Source organism: Sphaerodactylus townsendi, linkage group LG15, assembly GCF_021028975.2.
Source record: "Sphaerodactylus townsendi isolate TG3544 linkage group LG15, MPM_Stown_v2.3, whole genome shotgun sequence".
NCBI lineage: Eukaryota > Metazoa > Chordata > Lepidosauria > Squamata > Sphaerodactylidae > Sphaerodactylus > Sphaerodactylus townsendi.
In genome coordinates this window covers 25,194,252-25,215,636 of record NC_059439.1, presented here as the reverse complement: position 1 = coordinate 25,215,636, position 21,385 = coordinate 25,194,252, and the positions used below count along the sequence as shown (strand labels likewise).

Below are 21,385 nucleotides of genomic sequence, written 5' to 3'. Positions count from 1 at the left end.
AAATTAAATGGATAACAGTTGCTGAGAAGGGCTTCAGTGTTGCCTCTGATTCCAAGACTGAAAGACCACGGAGCATGAGTGAACAGGAAGCATTTTCTCTTTGTTTTGGATGGTCATTAATCAAAACCACATCAGGTGAGGGAAGGAAGAGCTGGCCAAAGGGAGTGAATGAAATGGAGTAAAACACAAATAGCAACAGCAAATAAACGCCAAAAATAGAAAAGAGGCTGGTTCACCTGTGTGATTTACCAGGTTGGCCTCTCTTTGGAAAGCACTGTTTGGTCATGCTCGTGTGCCTTTCAATGATATCTGGGATGAATTACAGTAATACTCCCGAAGCGGGGGATTTCCAAAACACTTCAGAAGATTGAATCACTGCAAATCTACTCAGGAGGTTACTTCCAGGTACTGATGCTTGCTCAGGGATATGCAGCGCCATCCTAAACAGAGTTACACCTTTCTAAGCTCATGGGTGGCCTTGGGATAATAGTCACAGGTCTCTCAGAACTTTCTCTCTCCTACTTCACAAGGGCCCCTTCCGGACACACGAGGCGACTCAGGTTCGACTCGTGTTGGCGGAATCATTACCTGAGCTCGAGTCCTCCCGTTCCTCCGCACAGTAGCCGACTCGTGTCTCCGGAGCCGAGCTCAGAGGGCGGGACCACCTCCCTATGCTGCGTTTCAATTGGTTGCTGAGTCCCCCGTTCTGCGCATGCCCAAAGCTTTTCGCGCTGCCACGAGTCTCCCCTTCTGCGCATGGGCGAAATACTTAGCTGTGATTGGCTAGATGGCAGAGTCGAGTTGACGGAGATTCCGCACTCCGTCAGCTTCGGCTCGAGCGCAACCCGAATCCGCCAGTCGACTCAACTCCCCAGTCGAGCTCAGAAATTCAACGGCAAGAGGGGGGTGAGTCGAGTCAGTCATGAGTCCGACGCTACGTCTGTGCGGAGGACTCGGGTCGGACTCAAGTCGATCTAAGGTCGACTCCTACCATGCGGAAGGGGCCAAGGTGTCTGTTGTGGGGAGAGGAAGAAGTTTGTAAGCCACCTTGAGTCTCCTTACAGGAGAAAAACACAGGGTATAAATCTAAACTCTCCTCCTCCAAACTCTGCTTAGGATTGCACTGCTAGGTTTGCAAACAGTTTGCTTCTGGGCACAATTTCTTGGATCACTTGGAGTCTCTGTACTTGGGACTGCCCCTGGGGGACAACCCAGAAACTCCAACTTATCCAGAATGTGGCAATCCAACTATTTTTGACACAACTATATCGACTGTTTCTGAGTTCAATCCAAGGTGCTGATTATGTGTTTTAAAGGCCTTCATGACCTGGGATCCACATATTCGAAGATCCATCTCCTTCCATACGTTCCTGAAAACCAACTGCAAGCTTCAGGCAGACATCTGTTAACTATCCAACCACTAAGAGTGGCACATCTGGCACCAACCAGAGGCTAGGCCTTTTCTATTGTGGCCCCTGCTCTGAGGAATGGGCGCCCTGAAGAGGTGAGGGGAGGTCTCTCCTTGAGATGGTCAGAGGCAGTGAGGCCTGAGTGATACTAAAATGAACAGTTTCAAAACAGCAATAAAAGACCTAAAAGCCAATACAAACTAGCAGAACAATGGTTTTAAAATCCCTAGCTAACTTGATCTTGTAGTCAGCTGTTGGATACAGCCCAGTAACAGCTTGACCACTGCAGGGAGAACTAGGCTGGGTTTTATAGAGAATTCTGTTGCTTGGAAATCGCCTCCCAACTATGCCAGAGTCATGTTTTTGAATTGATTCACGGATCTGTCTGCTGATGTGACATCAATGGGAAATTCACCAAATAGCAGCCGTCGAGTCGCCGGTGGCAGCCATTGCAGCAGAGGTGAGCGACACGAGGCAAAGAGGAGGGGGACATTCAGCTCATAGGGTGCAGTTGCAGGGAGCTGCAACGATTGGCCCGAGCTGAAAAAGGTGGGAGCAGCAAGACGCATAAAAGTGCCACGCTCCGAGCCTCGGCCTTCTTGGCTAGCCGAGGCTCAAGAGCGACGTGACCCACCCACCCTCCCTAGCTGCAATTGTTAATAGTTGACTTGTTGTAATGGTTTATTGCATAACTGTGCTTTGTCGCAGCCCGGCGGGTTGGCAACGGAATCGCAACATCTGGGGGGAGAAGCTGAGCCCGGCGGCTGGTCTTCTCCATGATTGGTGCCCTTAACAAAGGGCGGGGGGGGGTGGGCCAGTAAGCAAGCCGGTAGGTGGGGGTGGGGTGGGGTGGGGTGGGCCGGTAGGTGGGGTGGGCCGGTAGGCTTAGCCGGTGCCCGCTACCCCCAGCAGGAAGGGTTGACACCAAGGGGTATCCACTCCGGTGGCTCCCAGCTTCCTGCCCAATGCCCTATTTCCAAGCTTTGGTTTGATGTGTTTATTTGCCGGGGAAGGGTCTACACCATCTGCATGCAATAGAGAACACCTCACGTCCTTGTGGACCAACCTGTAGGGCTACCTTGGAATTTGCACCTATTTAGGGTAATGCATAATGTCATATTTGACTTTCAATGTCTAATGCAATATTTGACAATCAGAACCAATCGGAGGCCAAGTTCCTTCCAGAAATTTAAGGTTTTTGGTTTTCTTCCACCTTGACTTAACTGCCACATTCCTCTTTGCATGAATGTAGCTGCCCCTCAGATATGTAGGAATCCACTTCACTTCTTCCTGGAGTGAAAGGAAGCTGTCTCGTGAGTTTCTAGCTGAACGTCCAGGAAGAGTTTATCAGAATAATTCCACAGTTAACAGTAACATACAACTTCCTGGGGTATGCTCAAGTGAGTCATAATAGGGAGGGCAGAGTACATATACCGAAGAGGATGTCGCTTCAATTTTTCACACCTGGCTTTATCGCTCTGCCTTGCTGCTGTGTCAGCTGGGAGTCAGTCGTTGCCAAAAGAGGTCCACAAAATGATGACATGGAGTGGTTTGGGAATGAAGGTGCTCGCTCTTCTTGCTCTTCAGACTGGTAAGAGAACATTTCCATCTCCACATTTGCAGAATTGGAGAGTTTAGAATTAAGAGATTCTTCCTTCTTGTGGAGTTCAGGAATGATCAATCAGCGCAGAAGTTCCAAGGTTCAATTCCTGGCACCTACATTTTTTTAAAAAGCCTCTCAGATAATAGCAGGCAGTAGGGAAGAAATTTCTCTGAGATACAGGTGATCCACTGCTGGTCAAAGCTGGAGGAGGATACATTAAGGGTGTCTTCATATATTCACTTGCTAACATTTTAAATTAAACAGGTCTCCTCAGTACTCTGATCAAGTCAATCTATTTTGTTTTATTTACCTCATTTATACTCCTCAGTGGGGACCCCAAAGCAGCTTATATTTATTCTACTTCATTCCATAATATCCTCACAGCATCCCTCTACGTTAGGTTACGCTGAGAATGAATGTCTCCCAGTAAATTGCCCAGTAAGCGTCCACGGCAGAGTAGGAAGTTCAACTGGCTATCCCAGATGGTAGTCTGCCATTTCAACCGCTACACCACAACGACCCTTAATGGGGCTTACTCACACCCAAGAATGTGCTCCTAGGATTGCACTGTAAGATCTGAAAATGACACTATGCAGAAAGAGGGCTGCTGCTTGACCTTATACTGTCCCTGTGTTGCGTTCTGTACCATCATTGGCACTACCGATGTGACATCTTTCGGTATTGTCTGTCCCCTCCCGGCCTTGGGACTGGGAGCCATCATTAGTATTATTAATATTGTTTTTCTGGGTTTTAGAATGCTGCTTATTCTGAGTTATGTATTTTAACTATTTATCACTTATTTATTGTGCACGTTGTTTTAGTTGTGATTTTGTTGTACACTGCCCAGAGCCCTTTGGGGGTGGGCGGTTTATCAAATTTTAATAATAATAATAATAATAATAATAATAATAATAATAATAATAATAATAATAATACGCTTCCCCCCAAAAAAACTTTATTTAGAAATTGTCATAATACATGAAAATAAGTTTTGTAAATTAAAGTATAAAGATTCATACTGATTACATTGTAGAATTTTTAAAAAACACACAAAAGAGACAATTATCTCATAGCCTAAATTATATCTTACAATAATCAATTTCACTCTGTTTAAGAAATTGTACTTAACTCTATCTTACTGAATAATGACTCCCCTTTTCTGGGAGTCCTTGTCAACTTAACATTACACAATTTACTTAAACAGTTCCTTTCTAACTAATTTCTAAGGAGCAACAGTGGCGTAGGAGGTTAAGAGCTCGTATATCTAATCTGGAGGAACCGGGTTTGATTCCCAGCTCGGCCGCCTGAGCTGTGGAGGCTTATCTGGGGAATTCAGATTAGCCTGTACACTCCCACACACACCAGTTGGGTGACCTTGGGCTAGTCACAGCTTCTCGGAGCTCTCTCAGCCCCACCTACCTCACAGGGTGTTTGTTGTGAGGGGGGAAGGGCAAGGAGATTGTAAGCCCCTTTGAGTCTCCTACAGGAGAGAAAGGGGGGATATAAATCCAAACTCTTCGTCTTCTTCTTCCTCTCGTTATTTAACCGAAAGAATATTCAGTAAGATAAAGAGAAAAATCATTACCTCCTTTGCAATGCTGATCTATTATATACATATGTGTACCATGATGAGTTTCAATCATTATTTTACTTTCTCAAAACTATATATTTTTATATTTTAAAAAGAATTCTACCACAGAGTTCCATAAATCTTCATTTTTCCTGCTTTTTTTCTGCCTATAATAATAAAGACAGTAAGTCTAACTCCATATACGGCCATATTTTTTTGTAACCAATAACTGCAGCGAGAATTATAATAGCAAAATTTTGGAAACGGAGAACTGCCCTGTGTATAATGGTGTGACCCTAGACGTTTATGTAAAAGGTAAAGCGCTGGGTCATTACTGACCCATGCAGTGACCTCACGTTGCACCGTTTATCAGGCAATCTGTGTTTTATGGGGTGAGTTGCCTCTCCCAGTCATCTGCACTTTGCCCCTAGCAAGGTGGGTACTCATTTTACCGACCTTGGAAGGCTGGGAGGCTGAGCCGACCTAGAGCCGGCTACCTGATGCCAACTTTTGTCGTGATTGAACTCAGATGGCATGAGCAAAGCTCTTTTACTGCAATGCTGTGGCTGACCACTGTGCCATGGGGCTCCTCATATAAGCTTAACTGTTGGAAATAGGTGTTTTCTAGATTATTGTGCTGTTCGCCTTTGGCATGTTTAGGGGGAAATTTTGAGAGGGGTTTGAATGCCAGTGTGCAAGAGATGTTTTGCTCATTTCACTTATCCTCTGTAATACCAGGAGCCACTCCACTCCAACTTGATTTAATAGCCCAGAATGCAAGCTCATCAGAGCTTGCAAGCTAAGTAGGGTAAGCCACAGTTAGTACTTGGATGGGAGACCACTAACACAGTCCAGGAGTGCTATGCAGAGGCATACAATGGTAAACCGCTTCTTTTAATCACTTATGAACGTTAGGGATGAGGTCACCATGGATTGGTTGCAACTCAATGGCCCTTCCTTCCTTCCTTCCTTCCTTCCTTCCTTCCTTCCTTCCTTCCTTCCTTCCTTCCTTCCTTCCTTCCTTCCTTCCTTCCTTCCTTCCTTCCTTCCTTCCTTCCTTCCTTCCTTCCCTCCCTCCCTCCCTCCCTCCCTCCCTCCCTCCCTCCCTCCCTACCTACCTACCTACCTACCTACCTACCTACCTACCTATAATCACACATATCCATAAAACTACAAAACTGGAAATTCACTGTAAATCATCATCATCATCATCATCATCATCATCATCATCATCATCATCATCATCATCATCATCATCATCTTCTTCTTCTTCTTCTTCTTCTTCTTCTTCTTCTTCTTCTTCTTCTTCTTCTTCTTCTTCTTCTTCTTCTTCTTCTTCTTCTTCTTCTTCTTCTTCCTGTTACAAAGTTGCTCCTTCCATTCATTCCAGCGAGGTAATACCTTGTGCAGCTGTCACTGGTTTGCAGCTAGCGAGAAAATGCAGCTGAGAATACAATTCAGGCCCTTTAATCCTCCACAAAGGCCTCAGGACAAGACAGGAAATCTACCTTTTTCTCTTCCAGCATTGTAATACCTCTGTCTTGAAGGGAATAGTTTCATAGGTGAGTTTCAAAGTAGGCCTGCAAATGTCTGCAATCATTGATTTGTGGTGGCAATAAAATACAGAAAGCAGTTTCTATACTCTATTTAAATGGATAGTTATTGCACTGCTACCAAGCACAAACTTAGTAGCTTGACCTTATTGCATCATCTATTTTTACACCTACCCCTTTTCTTCTTTTAGCCCGTGATGACCAAACAGAGCCATAGCCAACATAGATTCTGTGGTTCACAGCCAACAGCTGACCAGTTCCAAACTATGTCTGCCATCAGAATTCAAAATGAAATCAAATCTGTTTTAGTCGAAAGAGAGAAACTGGGAATGGTGCAGGAGGGGGGGAAAAGCTGCTCTCCACAGGCCTTGGGAATTGTCCGATCAGACCATTGTGCCAACTATTTGTACATTTTGTGCAACCCCAAACATCGCAGAGCATACACTTTGGCTCGTTTTAACGCTCTGCCTAACGCTATGACTCTTGGCAGGTATAATAACACTCCATATGAGAACAGGTTATGCCAGTGTAATATGGCCGCTATTGAGACTGTTCAACATGTACTCATTGAATGTCCAATGTAATGAAGTCGTTAATGCTCTTATATACATCTGTCCATTGATAGAGAGCTCCAAACGATGTTAGCTACCATCTGTTATGAATTTCTAATTAACGGTTCCTGTGATCTTGTATGTGAGAATGTTGCAAGTTTTTTTGAGGAACTATTTGGTATATGCAATCATTGCCTCTATGATAGTAGCAATGGCTAAATTATTTTATGTGTGCATGAATGTTGTGAATGTTCAACGCTGTTTTAATGTATTTTAATATTTGAATGTTTCAGTTAGTAGATTCATGGCCGACATAGATTCTGTGCCTAGAGAGCTCTGGAATCTGTATCCCCAGACATCAGTTATGGGGGGAAAATGGCGGCTTTGGAGGATGATTCTGTGGGACCATACCCTGCTGATGTCCTTCACCTCCCTAAAATCTTCCCTCTCTAGTATCTGCCACAAAATCTCCAGGAATTTTCCAGCTTGAAGTTGGCAGCTTGGAGTTGGCAGCTTACTGGGCTGCAGTAAGGAGATGAATTAGGATGTGATTGAGCTGTGCGCTCTCACCCTAAGGCTGTAGAACAGTGGTTCTCAACCTTCCTAATGCCGCAAACCTTTCATACAGTTCCTCATGTTGTGGTGACCCCCAACCCTAACATTTATCCATTTTACAGATGGAGAACACTGATGTAGAGAATCTTAGGCGACCCCTGTGAAAGGGTCGTTTGACCCCCAAAGGGGTCACGACCCACAGGTTGAGAACCACTGCTGTAGAATTTTGACTTGCTATGCTCAGCAAAGGACAAGAGAGACCCCCTCACTTCTGCAGGAGTCTATCACGTACCCTGCAGCTGTGGAGAGGTCAGCATAGAAACCACAAAACGCAGCTGTCAGACTCGTATTAAGGTGCATGAAAGACACTGTTGGCTTAACCATCCTAAAAATCTGCAGTAGCAGAAGATGCTCTAAACAAAATTGAACATAACATTTTATTTGAAAACACTGAAATTCTGGACAATTCGGAAGGTTACTATATCAGACTGCACAGGGAGGTCATTGAAATCCACAAACACCAAGACAACTTCAACAAGAGCGAAGAGACTCTAAGAATTAACAAAGCTTGGCTACCAGTACTTAAAAACATGGACTGAAAACCCCACCTGCATTACAGTGCACTCAACCACACCTTTGCATAGCAAGTTCCACCCAAACACTTACTGATCAGTTCCTCACCTTGGGACATGGACAAATAAACTTTCCCTTCTCACTAGACACAGTGTGTAACAGACTTCACTCTGTGATACACCTCTGAAGATGCCAGCCACAGACGCAGGCAAAATGTTAGGAACAAGATCTACTAGACCATGGCCACACAGCCCAGAAAACCCACCACAACCAGTTGAATCTGGCCGTGAAAGCCTGCAACAATACATTTATTTGTTATCTTTAATCCTGTCAATAGATTGAACTATTAATGAAAAGTCTTGAATATGGCATCTGCACACTTTGCCCGAACACTGTCTTTTTGTTATATGGAAGTGGGGTGTGAGAAAATGGTTGCTGCAGACCAAGAAACCAATAAAAGGACACTGTGAACTGCCTTGCTAAGCTCTCCAGGTTCATGATGGCCCATCTCCCGATGTGCCATAAACCCACGTGTCAAGACCGACACAGTGGCTTTCACAGTGCAGTCTGGAATCACTGATTGCTTGTGAATGAAATGATGAGGCTGGAGATGTCCCAGTTTGTTAATTAAATGCAGGGGCAAATCAAGTGTCTGGAATAATTGACTAGTTTTATCATTTTTACTTTTTTTTAGTATTAGTATTGATTTACTGATATATCAATATGGTCATTTTTTTAAAAAAAACATTTCTTCATTTAATTTCTTTACCTATCTTAAAGAAAACAGATTAAACAAAAAGAAGTAGTAATATTATATTCTAGACAGATACATGTTCTTTAGAAGAAGAAGAGTTTGGATGTATATCCCCCCTTTCCCGCCTGTAAGGAGACTCAAAGGGGCTTACAATCTCCTTGCCCTTCCCCCCTCACAACAAACACCCTGTGAGGTGGGTGGGGCAGAGAGAGCTCCGAAAAGCTGTGACTAGCCCAAGGTCACCCAGCTGGTGTGTGTGGGAGTGCACAGGCGAATCTGAATTCCCCAAATATGCCTTCACAGCTCAAGCAGCAGAGCGGGGAATCAAACCTGGTTCCTCCAGATTAGAATGCACCTGCTGTTAACCACTACGCCACTGCTACACCTTTAGGTCATTTTTTCCTCAAATTATATAAATGTTGGTTTTTCAAAATATTTTACATGTTGGGAATATTAACAAAATGTGAAAAACATTGATCTAAAATTTAAAGAATTTGTGAAATACTAAGTTATAATAAGAAGAATTACCCTAACTAGAAGCTGTAACAAACTATGTATGTGAACATATATGATTTCATTCAACTGTAAAGATTATATTGATTAATTTTATGTAATAGTTTTGTACTTCAATAAAGTTTATAATTAATTTTTATTTTAAATCTAACTAAAGATATGCAGGAGCAGGAAGGCCATGGGCAATTGAAATGATATGGTAGGACAAGAAGCAGGGAGTAATTGGCAGCAGGGAAGAGGGCGAGAATGCAAAGCAGTTGGGGGAGTGTGTGTGCTCGGGGGCAAGACTAGGTGAGCTGACTGCATGTGGGGGGAGGAAGTCTGGGGCAAAGCTGTGCCCACTGGCAAATCTGCCCTGCTCTGACAGCGAAGCAAAATTAAAATCGTAGTATAAGTGGATTTGCTTGCCATGGAGAGAGTGGAAAGTAAAAGCGGGGCTAAGGGAAATATATCCTGCCACCACTCAGCAAACACCTTGTGCATCATTGGCCTGTAAATTGTAATTTTGTATATTGCATAATTTCCTATTGAATCCTTGGTTTGTATCAGCAATTTAGAACTGAGGTGAATTTTATGATAGTATAAGTTCTCTTGTGTATGCATTTGGCTAGATGCCATATTAAACTTTAACGAACTAACAAGATTCCCTAATCCAAATCAAACAGTGCTGATTCAAAAGAACCTGCATTTGCCAGTAATTTCTATTCACACAACTTTTAAATTTCCAGGAGCCGTTTCCTTGTTTGCATCTGGTCACCCAGCACTGTCTTTGTTAGGAAACAGCGTGGTTCTGATTTATCCTGATCTTTGTGTCCTTATTTTGCAGTTGCCACAGAAGCCCAGCCACAACCAGGTAAACAACATCTTCTGCAATGGCTTTTAATTTAGTACTGGCTCTTACCTGGATAGCCCAAGTCAGCCCAATTGTATTGGATTTTGGAAGCTAAGCAGGGTTCACTGTTGTTTATATTTGAATGTGAGACCACCAAGGAAGTCCAGGGTTGCCACACAGAGTCAGGAAATGCTAAATCACCTAATTGTCTCCTGCCTTTATAACCCTACATGGTCATTGTAAACCCTACGGGTCACTGCAGCATCAGCTGCAACTGGATGGCTCTTTCCACCTCAACTGTTTATGTTGCCTGATTGACCAGTTCCACTGGAGAGACCTCCACCCCCAACCCCCCCTCCACAAAAACCAACTGGGTCCTGAACTTCCTACTTCTATGTGGATCTCATTTCCAGCTTATTAAGAACATAAGAACATAAGAACAAGCCAGCTGGATCAGACCAGAGTCCATCTAGTCCAGCTCTCTGTTACTCGCAGTGGCCCACCAGGTGCCTTTGGGAGCTCACATGCAGGATGTGAAAGCAATGGCCTTCTGTGGCTGTTGCTCCCGAGCACCTGGTCTGTTAAGGCATTTGCAATCTCAGATCAAAGAGGATCAAGATTGGTAGCCATAGATTGACTTCTCCTCCATAAATCTGTCCAAGCCCCTTTTAAAGCTTTCCAGGTTAGTGCCCATCACCACCTCCTGTGGCAGCATATTCCAAACACCAATCACACATTGCGTGAAGAAGTGTTTCCTTTTATTAGTTCTAATTCTTCCCCCCAGCATTTTCAATGTATGCCCCCTGGTTCTAGTATTGTGAGAAAGAGAGAAACATTTCTCTCTGTCAACATTTTCTACCCCATGCATAATTTTATAGACTTCAATCATATCCCCCCTCAGACGTCTCCTCTCCAAACTAAAGAGTCCCAAACGCTGCAGCCTCTCCTCATAGGTTGCAGTTTGGCTAATTAGCAGGATCTCCGTGGAGATGACATATTATGCCCATTCTGAAGAGGTTCCATCGGCTTCCCATTTGTTACCATTGCCTCAGTTTATGTGTTGGTTGTCAAGATATGAAGCCTCGGCGACCTTAGTTCTTTCTTATCTGTGTGGCTGATCTATTGACTTGCCCATCTTACTCTCTTCTCCAGTTTGCGGCCGACTGCCCGACAACCCTCGAATTGTGGGTGGTTCGGAGGCAGAGATTGGGACCTGGCCATGGATAGCCAGTCTGCAGCTCATAGACTCACCTACTTGTGGGGGGACCCTCATCTCATCAAAATGGGTGCTCACGGCTGCACATTGCTTTGACAGGTGAGTGGACAGGAGACCTGGCTCCTCCTTTCCAATAATGTTATGAGATTTTATTCCCTCTCACAGAAAAACTAGGAAGCTTGGCTGCGAATGTCACCTATTCTATTACCAAGCAGTCATCTGTCATCTATGGGCCATCTTCTGGTTCTATGGGCCATCTATGGGTCACTGGTGCCCCCCTCCCATCCTTGTTTTGTTTACATCTTTTATTGATGGAGCCAGCAGTCTTCCCATTTAGGGAGGGTTTTTAAAAATGGGTTTGGTTAAGTCTCGATTCTTTTTTAAACCTTTGTAGTAAACCGGGCCAAGCCTAAATGGGGATCTAGTAATTTAATATATTGGAATTTAATTGTTTAGTTTTGATTGTATTTAGCTGAATTATGATTTAACTTTGTTGTATACCACCCAGAGCCCTTCGAGGATAGGGCGGGATATAAAACTAAACAATAAATAAAATAAATAAATAAACCTTCATAAGCTCTTAGACTTAGGCCCTACAGTCCTCCCTGTAGTCTTCTGGTTCTTGGGCTCCAATCTGTCTCTACCAGTCTACTGCCCTTTTCCCCAAAATTCAGTTTCTCCAAAATTCATTTTCCCATCATGCCCTTCTGCTAATGCAGAAGAATCCTTACCCCAAGCGGCAACACAGAATGTGCTGTGAGGAAGCCCCTGCTGATATCTCCATAAGCTTCTGACCTTTCCTTCAGGTCAAGGCAAGGTGTAGTAGCAGCCAGGCGAGGTATGCACAGACACAAGGGGGTGAAGCAGGCAGCAAGGTGTGAGTCACAGAAAGGAGCTGCTGCTCATTGCTTAAACTACCCACTGGAGCTCAACATGCTTCTCTGGGTTGCTGCTTGCTGCTGCAGACCCCAATGCCACAGGTGGATTGAGTTGACATGACTGGCTATGGCCTTCCAGCTCTCGCACCATAAGCAATCACTTAGCTGAACCTTGTGGATAGGACGGTCCTGCTCCTCCAATCTTTTCTAGGCTCTACTTGCCCCCATTCTGCCTAAGCTGCTTAGCTGAGATCTGTCCAAGAGCATTGAGTGCATCCTCATGTTTCCCCTGTATTCCTTATCACTCTATGTTTCTTTCCAGTGGTATCCGGGATCCCTCCTTGTATGTTGTTGTGTTGGGTGCCTACAACCTCTCAAACCCTGGCTCTGCACCAGTCGCTGTGAAGGACATCATTATCCACTCCGAATACTCCAGTCATGTGGATGGTAATGACATTGCTCTTCTGGAACTGGAACATCCTGTCAATTTCACCAACCGTATCCTGCCTGCCTGCATTCCAGGACCCTCCATTGTCTTCCCCCCCATGATGGGGTGTTGGGTTGCGGGCTGGGGAAACATCAAGGAAAATGGTAAGAGAGTGAATGGGAGGATTCCTGTGTTTTTCTGGGACTTAGCTAACAGCCCTGAATCATGTCAGGATGGAAAAAGGAGCAAAATGTGCAGGAGCCTGGGTGGTGATTTGGTTAACAGCAGCTGGATTCTAACCTGGAGAACTGGGTTTGATTCCCCACTCCTCCATCTGAGTAGTAGAGCCTTATCTGGTGAACCAGGTGTGTTTCTGCACTCATACATTCCTGCTGGGTGACCTTGGGCTAGTCTCAGAATTTCTCAGCTCCTCAACCACATCAAGAAGTGTCACAGAGGAGAGGAAGGGAAAGGAGTTTGTAAGTCACCTTGAGTCTCCTTACAGGCGAGAAAGGTGGGATATAAATCCAAACTCTTCTTCTTCAAACTCAAATCTTCAGGTGATTTGCAAACCCAGCATCATGATGGTTTTGAAGGAGAAGAAGAGTTTGGATTTATATCCCCCTTTCTCTCCTGTAGGAGACTCAAAAGGGGCTGACAATTTCCTTGTCCTTCCCCCCCTCACAAAAAGCACCCTGTGAGGTAGGTGGGGCTGAGAGAGCTCTGAAAAGCTGTGACTAGCCCAAGGTCACCCAGCTGGCATGTGTGGGAATGCACAGGCTAATCTGAATTCCCCAGATAAGCCTCCACAACTCAAGCGGCAGAGCTGGGAATCAAACCCGGTTTCTCCAGATCAGAGTGCACCTGCTCTTAGCCACTACGCCACTGTAATTTTGCAACTGAAATTACAGATGTGCACAGATGTAAATAAAAGTCTAGCACAACTTTCAGCTTTGTATCTCTTGGATTTTCAAGGAAAAGATAAGCACCATATCAACATTTATCTGTTTCACTATTTGATAAAGGAAATGATTAAGAGTTCTCTTTTAATGGATGGGAAGAGATTTCTTGGTGACATCAAACCAGTCAACTCTGAGCGCAGCTGACTTTTGCTACAAACTTGTAAAACAAGTTATTTTAGAGATTAACTGTGGAATGAACTACGATTACTGTTCAGGATACCTCACTGCTCTAAGAATGTCAAGGTGATTCCATCATATTATGTCTTCATCACAAACACTCCTTGATTCCTTCCAGACAAGGCAGACTTCTTTGCAGAGGACAATGTCACATTTTCCCAGCGCTCAAAATTCCAAGATGGATAAAGAAATCTGTACATTGGGGCTACATAGGGATAGAGGAAATGTTTCAATAAACCCTCTGCAGAAAAATCTGAAACGTTTAAAAAGTTATGGTCTAAAAAACTCAAAAAAGGTAAAAGGTAAAGGTGGATGGACCTGTGGATGGACCGGACCATCCTGTGGATGGACCGAACCATTACTGACCCATGAGGTGACATTACATGCCAACGTTTGCTAGGCAGACTGTTTATGGGGTGGCTTTCTATGGCCTTTCCCAGTCATCTGCACTTATTTTACTGACCTTGGAAGGAATGATGTGTCCAATAATGAGCATAGGTGAGTGGTGTACGTGTGTGAGCACTTGAGATAGAAGATGAGGAGAAAGGAAGCTAGCAGAGTAGCTGATAGAATGGGGAACAAGCATAGTGAAAGGAAATAGTGGGAATATTTATTTATTTATTTATTTATTTATTTATTTATTTATTTATTTATTTCTATCTATCTATCTATCTATCTATCTATCTATCTATCTATCTATCTATCTATCTATCTATCTATCTATCTATCTATCTATCTATCTATCTATCTATCTATTATCTATCTATTATCTATCTATTATCTATCATCCATCCATCCATCCATCCATCCATCCATCCATCCATCCATCCATCCATCCATCCATCCATCCATCCATCCATCCATCCATCCATCCATCCATCCATCCATCCATCCATCCATCCATCCATCCATCCATCCATCCATCCATCCATCCATCCATCCATCCATCCATCCATCCATCCATCCATCCATCCATCCATCCATCCATCCATCCATCCATCCATCCATCCATCCATCCATCCATCCATCCATCCATCCATCCATCCATCCATCCATCCATCCATCCATCCATCCATCCATCCATCCATCCATCCATCCATCCATCCATCCATCTATCTATCTATCTATCTATCTATCTATCTATCTATCTATCTATCTATCTATCTATCTATCTATCTATCTATCTATCTATCTATCTATCTATCTATCTATCTATCTATCTATCTATCTATCTATCTATCTATCTATCTATCTATCTATCTATCTATCTATCTATGAATAAAGAAATAAAGGAAAGGCCAGTGGGTAGAGGAATACTGAGCAAAAGAAAAGCAAGAGAGGGTGAGAATGAGAGTTCCCTACCTTTGTGATTGCTGGTGGTGAATGTTGGGACTGTCCTTGCAGTCTTGCTTACTCAGAGTTAAGGATTTCTGGGAAGGCCAATACAAGTTGTTTTTAGCTTGGCCAAGAATGGCTGAAAAGCGTAACTGTTCCCACATTTACAATCTTCTTTGGATAACTTAAGAACAATCGGTGTCATTTTGCTGTGCCCCCGCCCCCCCCCCCCAGTGCCCTTTTGGTTAGACAGAGTGGCTTTGGAAAAAAACAATTGAATAGCAAATGATACAGCATAAAATGCAAACTATCAGACAGGTTCAATACATGAAGTTCTGTGCATAGTTTGTATAACATTAAAGAGAGGCTAGATGACCATCTGACAGGAGTGCTTTGGTTGTGTGTTTCTGCATGTCAGGGGGTTGGACTTGATGGCCCTCGGGGTCTCTTCCAAATCTATGATTCTATTCAAATTAGGTTGCACAGTTCAGGGAGACTGGAATAAAATAGTCCTTTATTGATCCCCTATCCCTCTTCCTCCTCTGTCTCAGTTCCTCTCCCACCTCCTGAGCTTCTACAGGAAGTGCTGCTTCCACTTGTGGATAGGAATACATGTGAGGACCTTTACAGCTTCCTTCAATTGAGACGCCCGATCATTAAGGATGACATGATATGTGCAGGATACATGGAAGGGATGAAGGACGCTTGCCAGGTAAAAAGAACACACAAACGACCTGCTCGCTGTGATACAAATTGAACCAATATGAACGCTTCCCTCAGGCCTCACATAGAACAGAAACACCCTTGTTTCTATGTGATGGGGCACCACTTGGTGACTTGTATGTGTCAGGAAGCCATTGCAGATTAAACACCCCAGCTTTCAGGGTCACTTCAAATGCAATGATGGCACCTGTCCATGGTACTGCAAGTCATCAGCTGTCAATGGATGACTTCATGATGATTATCTGTTAGTTGGACATTCAGACAGTCCATCTAGTCCAGCTTCGTCTGCTTGTTTTGCAGGGTTCATCAGGTGTTTTGGGAGCTCACATGCAGGGATGTGAAACCACGGGCTTCTGTTGTTGCCTGGTGCCACCTGAGCCCACATGCATTTTGCAACCTCAGATCTAGTAGGATCTTGATCCTCTTTGATTTGAGATTGCAAATGCCTTAACAGACCAGGTGCTCGGGAGCAACAGCCGCAGAAGGCCATTGCTTTCACCTCCTGCATGTGAGCTCCCAAAGGCACCTGGTGGGCCACTGCGAGTAGCAGAGAGCTGGACTAGATGGACTCTGGTCTGATCCAGCTGGCTTGTTCTTATGTTCTTATGTTCTTAGATTGGTAGCCATAAATCGACTTCTCCTCCATAAATCTGTCCAAGCCCCTTTTAAAGCTATCCAGGTTAGTGGCCATCACCACCTCCTGTGGCAGCATATTCCAAACACCAATCACACGTTGCGTGAAGAAGTGTTTCCTTTTATTAGTCCTAATTCTTCCCCCCAGCATTTTCAATGTATGCCCCCTGGTTCTAGTATTGTGAGAAAGAGAGAAAAAATTCTCTCTGTCAACATTTTCTACCCCATGCATAATTTTATAGACTTCAATCATATCCCCGCTCAGCCGTCTCCTCTCCAAACTAAAGAGTCCCAAACGCTGCAGTCTCTCCTCATAGGGAAGGTGCTCCAGTCCCTCAATCATCCTTGTTGCCCTTCTCTGCACTTTTTCTATCTCCTCAATATCCTTTTTGAGATGCAGCAACCAGAACTGGACACAGTACTCCAAGTGCAGTCGCACCACTGCTTTATATAAGGGCATGACAATCTTTGCAGTTTTATTATCAATTCCTCACACTCTGCTGGGTTTTCAAGGCAGGAGATAATTGGTTTGCTATTGCCTGCCTCTGTATCATAACCCAGGTATTCTTGGAGGTCTTCCATCCACCTACTAGCCAGGGTCGAGGCTGAGAGTGTGTGACTGGCCCAAGGTCACCTGGCAAATTACTATGGGAAAGTGGGGATTGCAACCTCAGTTTCCCAGATCCTACTGTGACACCTTCACCCCCACACCACACTGTCTGTCTTTTTAACCTCAACAGAGCAAAAAGCAGCTCTGCCAGGGAAATGATTTGCATGAGGAGAATGGTGTAGGGCACTTATCTGACCCTGAATCTTATCATCCCCTGCCCATGGTTGCTATTTAACCTTTTCATAACCCTACAGATTGTTACTATGTACTATATACTGCATCATGTGTATCTAAGACAGACAAAACAGGACAAAAAAGAACCCCCACCCCAAAACAAATATGCATATATATTGTGTGTTTTGCGCAGTGCTTTCTAATGTTTTCAGTGGCATGAGTCCACTCCCTGCTTGACAGCAACGGTTCACCATTTCAAGAATGTTTCCTTCCTTGTGATAAGAATTAGCAGCTACACGTGCGTGTCTGGGGTGAGGAGGAATCGTACTTCAAGGCCTCTGGAGGAATGTTGTGCATAGGGACATTTGCACTTCCCCCCACCCATTCCCATGGTTGTGTTACTGCATTGCAGTGTGTTGGACTTGATGGCCCTTGGGGTCTCTTCCAGCTCTATGATTCTGTGGAATCTTTTTACATGTGATCTTCATGTCATGCAGAGACATAATGGGGGCAGGAGTTGCTCTCCCTGCAGCTGTATTCCCAAGTACAGGATGCGGTTGGGGGCCTATTTCACACAATTTCTTGTACTTATTTCAGCTAGTGCTACCAAGCCCCTGGTCCGAGTGGGAATCCCCCACTGATCTCTCCTTGTGATGCTGGTTAGTGACATACCCCAATTCTATGATAAATCTGGAAGTGATATACCACTGTTCTATGATAAAACCACAGATTTCCCCATGATACCTAGAGCTACCTATGTTGCTTCCATTTTTTTGTATCCAGAATGATGTAACGTCACAGCTAGTGTTGCAGCCCTTCCCATCCCCATTCATAGGCCTATAGCTGGTTGTCACGCACTGCCTCTGAATTCTAATGCCAGGCCAAGCTGCGCATGACTGTGGGTCATGCAGGTCCAATGATCTCCAGGGTAGCCTTTTGGGTGGTCAGTAGCAATACCTCTTCCTTGTTTATCAGCAGAATAACTGCTTGAACCCAATCTTTACTTTTCCACATGGGAATTAAAAGAAACTGTTTGCTTCTATGCTGTGACCTGCGTAGTAGGAAATATTTATCATCATATCCTCATTCTAATTCAGTTGCTATAAAGCAGTGTTTTCCAACCTTTTCGACATCACGGTACCCTTGACCTCACTCTTCATATCTCACGGTACCCCTGCCATCCTCCCCCACCTTCCCCTCCCAGTTCCCCTGCTTGCCACCCCCCACTTTCCCCTCCCAGGGTGAAGGGAAGCACGGGGGTGGGGGGGTGGGATGGTGGGTGGGAAGTGGCTGCTGACCTTGCAGCAGGCCCTACCCCCTGGGCCAGCTCCATATCCTTGCTGGTGCTGGTGGGAGACTCCGCAAAAGTGAGTGGGGCCGGTAGCATTGCCGCGGTACCCCTGGGACATGCTCACGGCACCCCAGGGTACCACAGAATCCTGGTTGGGAATCGTTGCTATAAAGTGTGAAAGAAACCCTACGCAAACGGTTTTGCACAACCCAAAAAGGATGGAAATAGGACCATCTTGACACAGATTAGCTCACAGCATCCTTCTGGTATTTTCAGTGGAAGCAAAGAACTTACAAGAAACCAGGAAAGGGAGGAAACCCAGATCAGGAGGGTAGAAAACTTACTGGGGCTTAATGTCCCTGTCCTATCAGAGCCTGTGTGGTGGTTAGAATCTTAGAATGTTAGAATGTTAGAATCTGTCCCAACTCAGTCATAAAAGGGTTAACTTTTTGTATGTTAACAAGTTGCTGTAGTCACGGTTCGTGACCTGATCTATTGATTAGCTATGGGTCAGCCCAATAGCCATTGCTCACATGTTAGTGAGCCCATACATCAGAAGTTATAAAGCAAACTTGGCTTCTTTGTTTTGGAGAGGACGACAACATGTGAGAGAAAGGAAGCCATGTGCTGAGACAGGAGGACAGCACATAGCAGGATGTAGCCAAATGCATAGTAATGTAGACAAGTAACAGGAAATAAAGGATTTCTCATTTTATCTCCATGTAATCCTTCCTTATGGTTAGTAAACGTATATATAAAAAGCAACTGAGGTCGATTCCGCACTTGCGTTATCGACCTAAGTTCGAGCTGCGTCAACCTAAGTGCTCCGCACAATCACTGGGATCGACGTGGTTTTGTACCAGCTTCGCCACGTGTAACGGTCAAATTTCCAACTCCAGTTGGGAACTACTACTTTTTCAGGGAACCACGCTCAAACTCAGCTCGATTCCAGTAAAGTGTGGAATCTCTGGTGCCAGGAGTCCCCCATTCAGCCAATCACAGCTGAGTGTTTCGGGCATGCGTACAGCTGACCAATCAAAAAACGCCACCTTCGTTCCTCCGTTCCTGTGGCAGTTTTTTAAATGTGTGGGGATAGACGGAACATGGCCGTAGAACAGTAGCCAATCGGAACGGAGCGGCGAAGAGGCACAGGATGATTCCGCCCTCCGAGCTGGGATCAAACTGGTTGCAGTGGGGAACAACAATGGCTTTGACCTAGGTTAGTACCCTTCTCAGGGAACTGGGTCAAACCTATTTTACTGGTGTGCGGAATCGCCCTGAGAATCTGTCTCTTCTCTTCTGCTCTGCTAAGTATATGGTTGGAGTGTTTTGCTAGAGTCAGCTCCCCACATTTATACATCCAACAAGGGAACGAGAATGCTAAGAGTTGGCCTTTATGTATATAGATTTATTTTTAATCAGTCCTTCTTTGGACATCTTTTTTAAAAATATTTTTACAAGCCTTTATTGGCATATCTTTGGACATCTTGCTTTCTTCATCACTAGAACAAAGATCTTTAAAAAAAGCAAAACAGGGAAGAAATAGGCTTTCTTTTCATTTATTACAATACTAAGAATGTGGAACCAAATGTATTTTATTTGATTTATTAACTGATTAATCAATTAAATTGATTTTCTATGAAAACCCCTGTGTCAATAACTTTTGAGCTCCTGAGAGAAGTGTCAGAACTTCCATTTTTTAACTTTACTTTTTGAAAAGCTCACAGGTAATGATAGAAGGGAAATATTCTTTAATGCTATTCTTCGTTATACTAATACCCCAGAAAGAAAGGAATCTTCCATGAGCTGAAGATGTTGTCTGTGGCTGGATGATTCATTTGGTGAATAGAGGACTCCTTGGAGAATGTATACAGGGCAACTTGGGGTTGAATCCTACCGCCTTTTCCAGTTGATCTTGACACATTCCCTTGCTAACTGTTGTCCCTGTCCTGTGTGATGTTGGCCCTGAGGGTTCAACAGTCCTCAAAATTGCCCTTTTGGTGGACTGCCCTATTTTCTTCGTTTGCTGGCATAAAAGCTGGTGAGATACAACCTACTTTTGGTATAGTGCTGCTGTAGTGTAACCACTACAGGAATATATTATATTAACTCTTTTTGTCTTCACAGGGAGACTCTGGAGGACCTCTTCTTTGCCCCTGGGATGGGGACTGGGTCCTGGCAGGTGTGGTGAGCTGGGGAGTTGATTGTGCTGCCCCTAGACGCCCTGGTGTCTATGCTCGTGTCGCTGCTCACAGCCAATGGATCTTGAGGCATGCCCCAGAAGTGGCCAGCAATTTAATCTCAGCAACACATTCCTACAGCAGAGGTCCTGGGCTCCTAGTGCTCCTATTGCTTTTGTTAAGCATAAGCACTATGGTCAGTGTTGTATAACATGAGAACATATCTGGATGGTTCTTACTGGCTCTGCTCCTGTTCTTTCCTTTATGATTGCGAGCCTCTGATTAAAAATGCTGAAAAAAGACAAAGCAAAGGCAAGATAAAATGCAAAACTATAAACCAGTGGTGGCGAACCTATGGCACGGGTGCCAGAGGTGGCACTCAGAGCCCTCCCTGTGGGCACGCATGCACAGAGTTCATCATGGGTTTTTTTTTGGGAAAATCGCCCCCCACACATCTAGGCTGATCTGGGCCGCTGGGCACAATGTGTAGGTAACCCTGTTATGTGCTGTTAAACCCCACTGATTTTCATGGGAAGAACTAAAGCACGATCCTTTACCTGGGAGTAAGCTCGGTTGCTGGCAATGGGGCTTGCTTCGAAACCCTCCTAGGGCCGTGATTCACCCATTCGAAGTGTTGCACGGTTGCTTCAAAGCAAAGCCACCGACTACCACCAAGCTTACTCCTGAGTAATGTGCGCCTTGGAGCCAACTGTTTTTTCTAAACTAAAACCTCCGTGTTCAGGTTAAATTACTGTGTTGGCACTGTATGATAAATAAGCGGGGTCTGGGTTGCAGTTTGGGCACTCAGTCTTGAAAAGGTTCACCATCACTGCTATAAACAGTAGTACTGACTTTATTGAGAGTGG

At 44.4% G+C, this 21,385-nt stretch overlaps 1 protein-coding gene across 1 annotated transcript; it reads left to right on the top strand.

Moving 5' to 3' along the window:
• Positions 1 to 2,883: 2,883 nt before the first annotated feature.
• On the top strand, positions 2,884 to 20,912 carry LOC125443988 (serine protease 33-like). The gene is made up of 6 exons (XM_048516425.1): positions 2,884 to 3,000; positions 9,908 to 9,934; positions 11,066 to 11,228; positions 12,330 to 12,598; positions 15,460 to 15,620; positions 20,467 to 20,912. Exons 1-6 carry the CDS (start codon positions 2,943 to 2,945, stop codon positions 20,728 to 20,730), a joined length of 942 nt encoding a protein of 313 aa, XP_048372382.1. The 5' UTR covers positions 2,884 to 2,942; the 3' UTR covers positions 20,731 to 20,912.
• The last annotated feature ends 473 nt before the right edge of the window (positions 20,913 to 21,385 follow it).

Bases quoted from the DNA above. Each gene is read 5' to 3' on its own strand.
- LOC125443988 (XM_048516425.1), top strand. From the start codon at position 2,943: ATGATGACATGGAGTGGTTTGGGAATGAAGGTGCTCGCTCTTCTTGCT. The intron at 11,229-12,329 runs GTGAGTGGACAG...GTTTCTTTCCAG, and splicing joins GCTGCACATTGCTTTGACAG to TGGTATCCGGGATCCCTCCT. The intron at 15,621-20,466 runs GTAAAAAGAACA...TTGTCTTCACAG, and splicing joins GGATGAAGGACGCTTGCCAG to GGAGACTCTGGAGGACCTCT.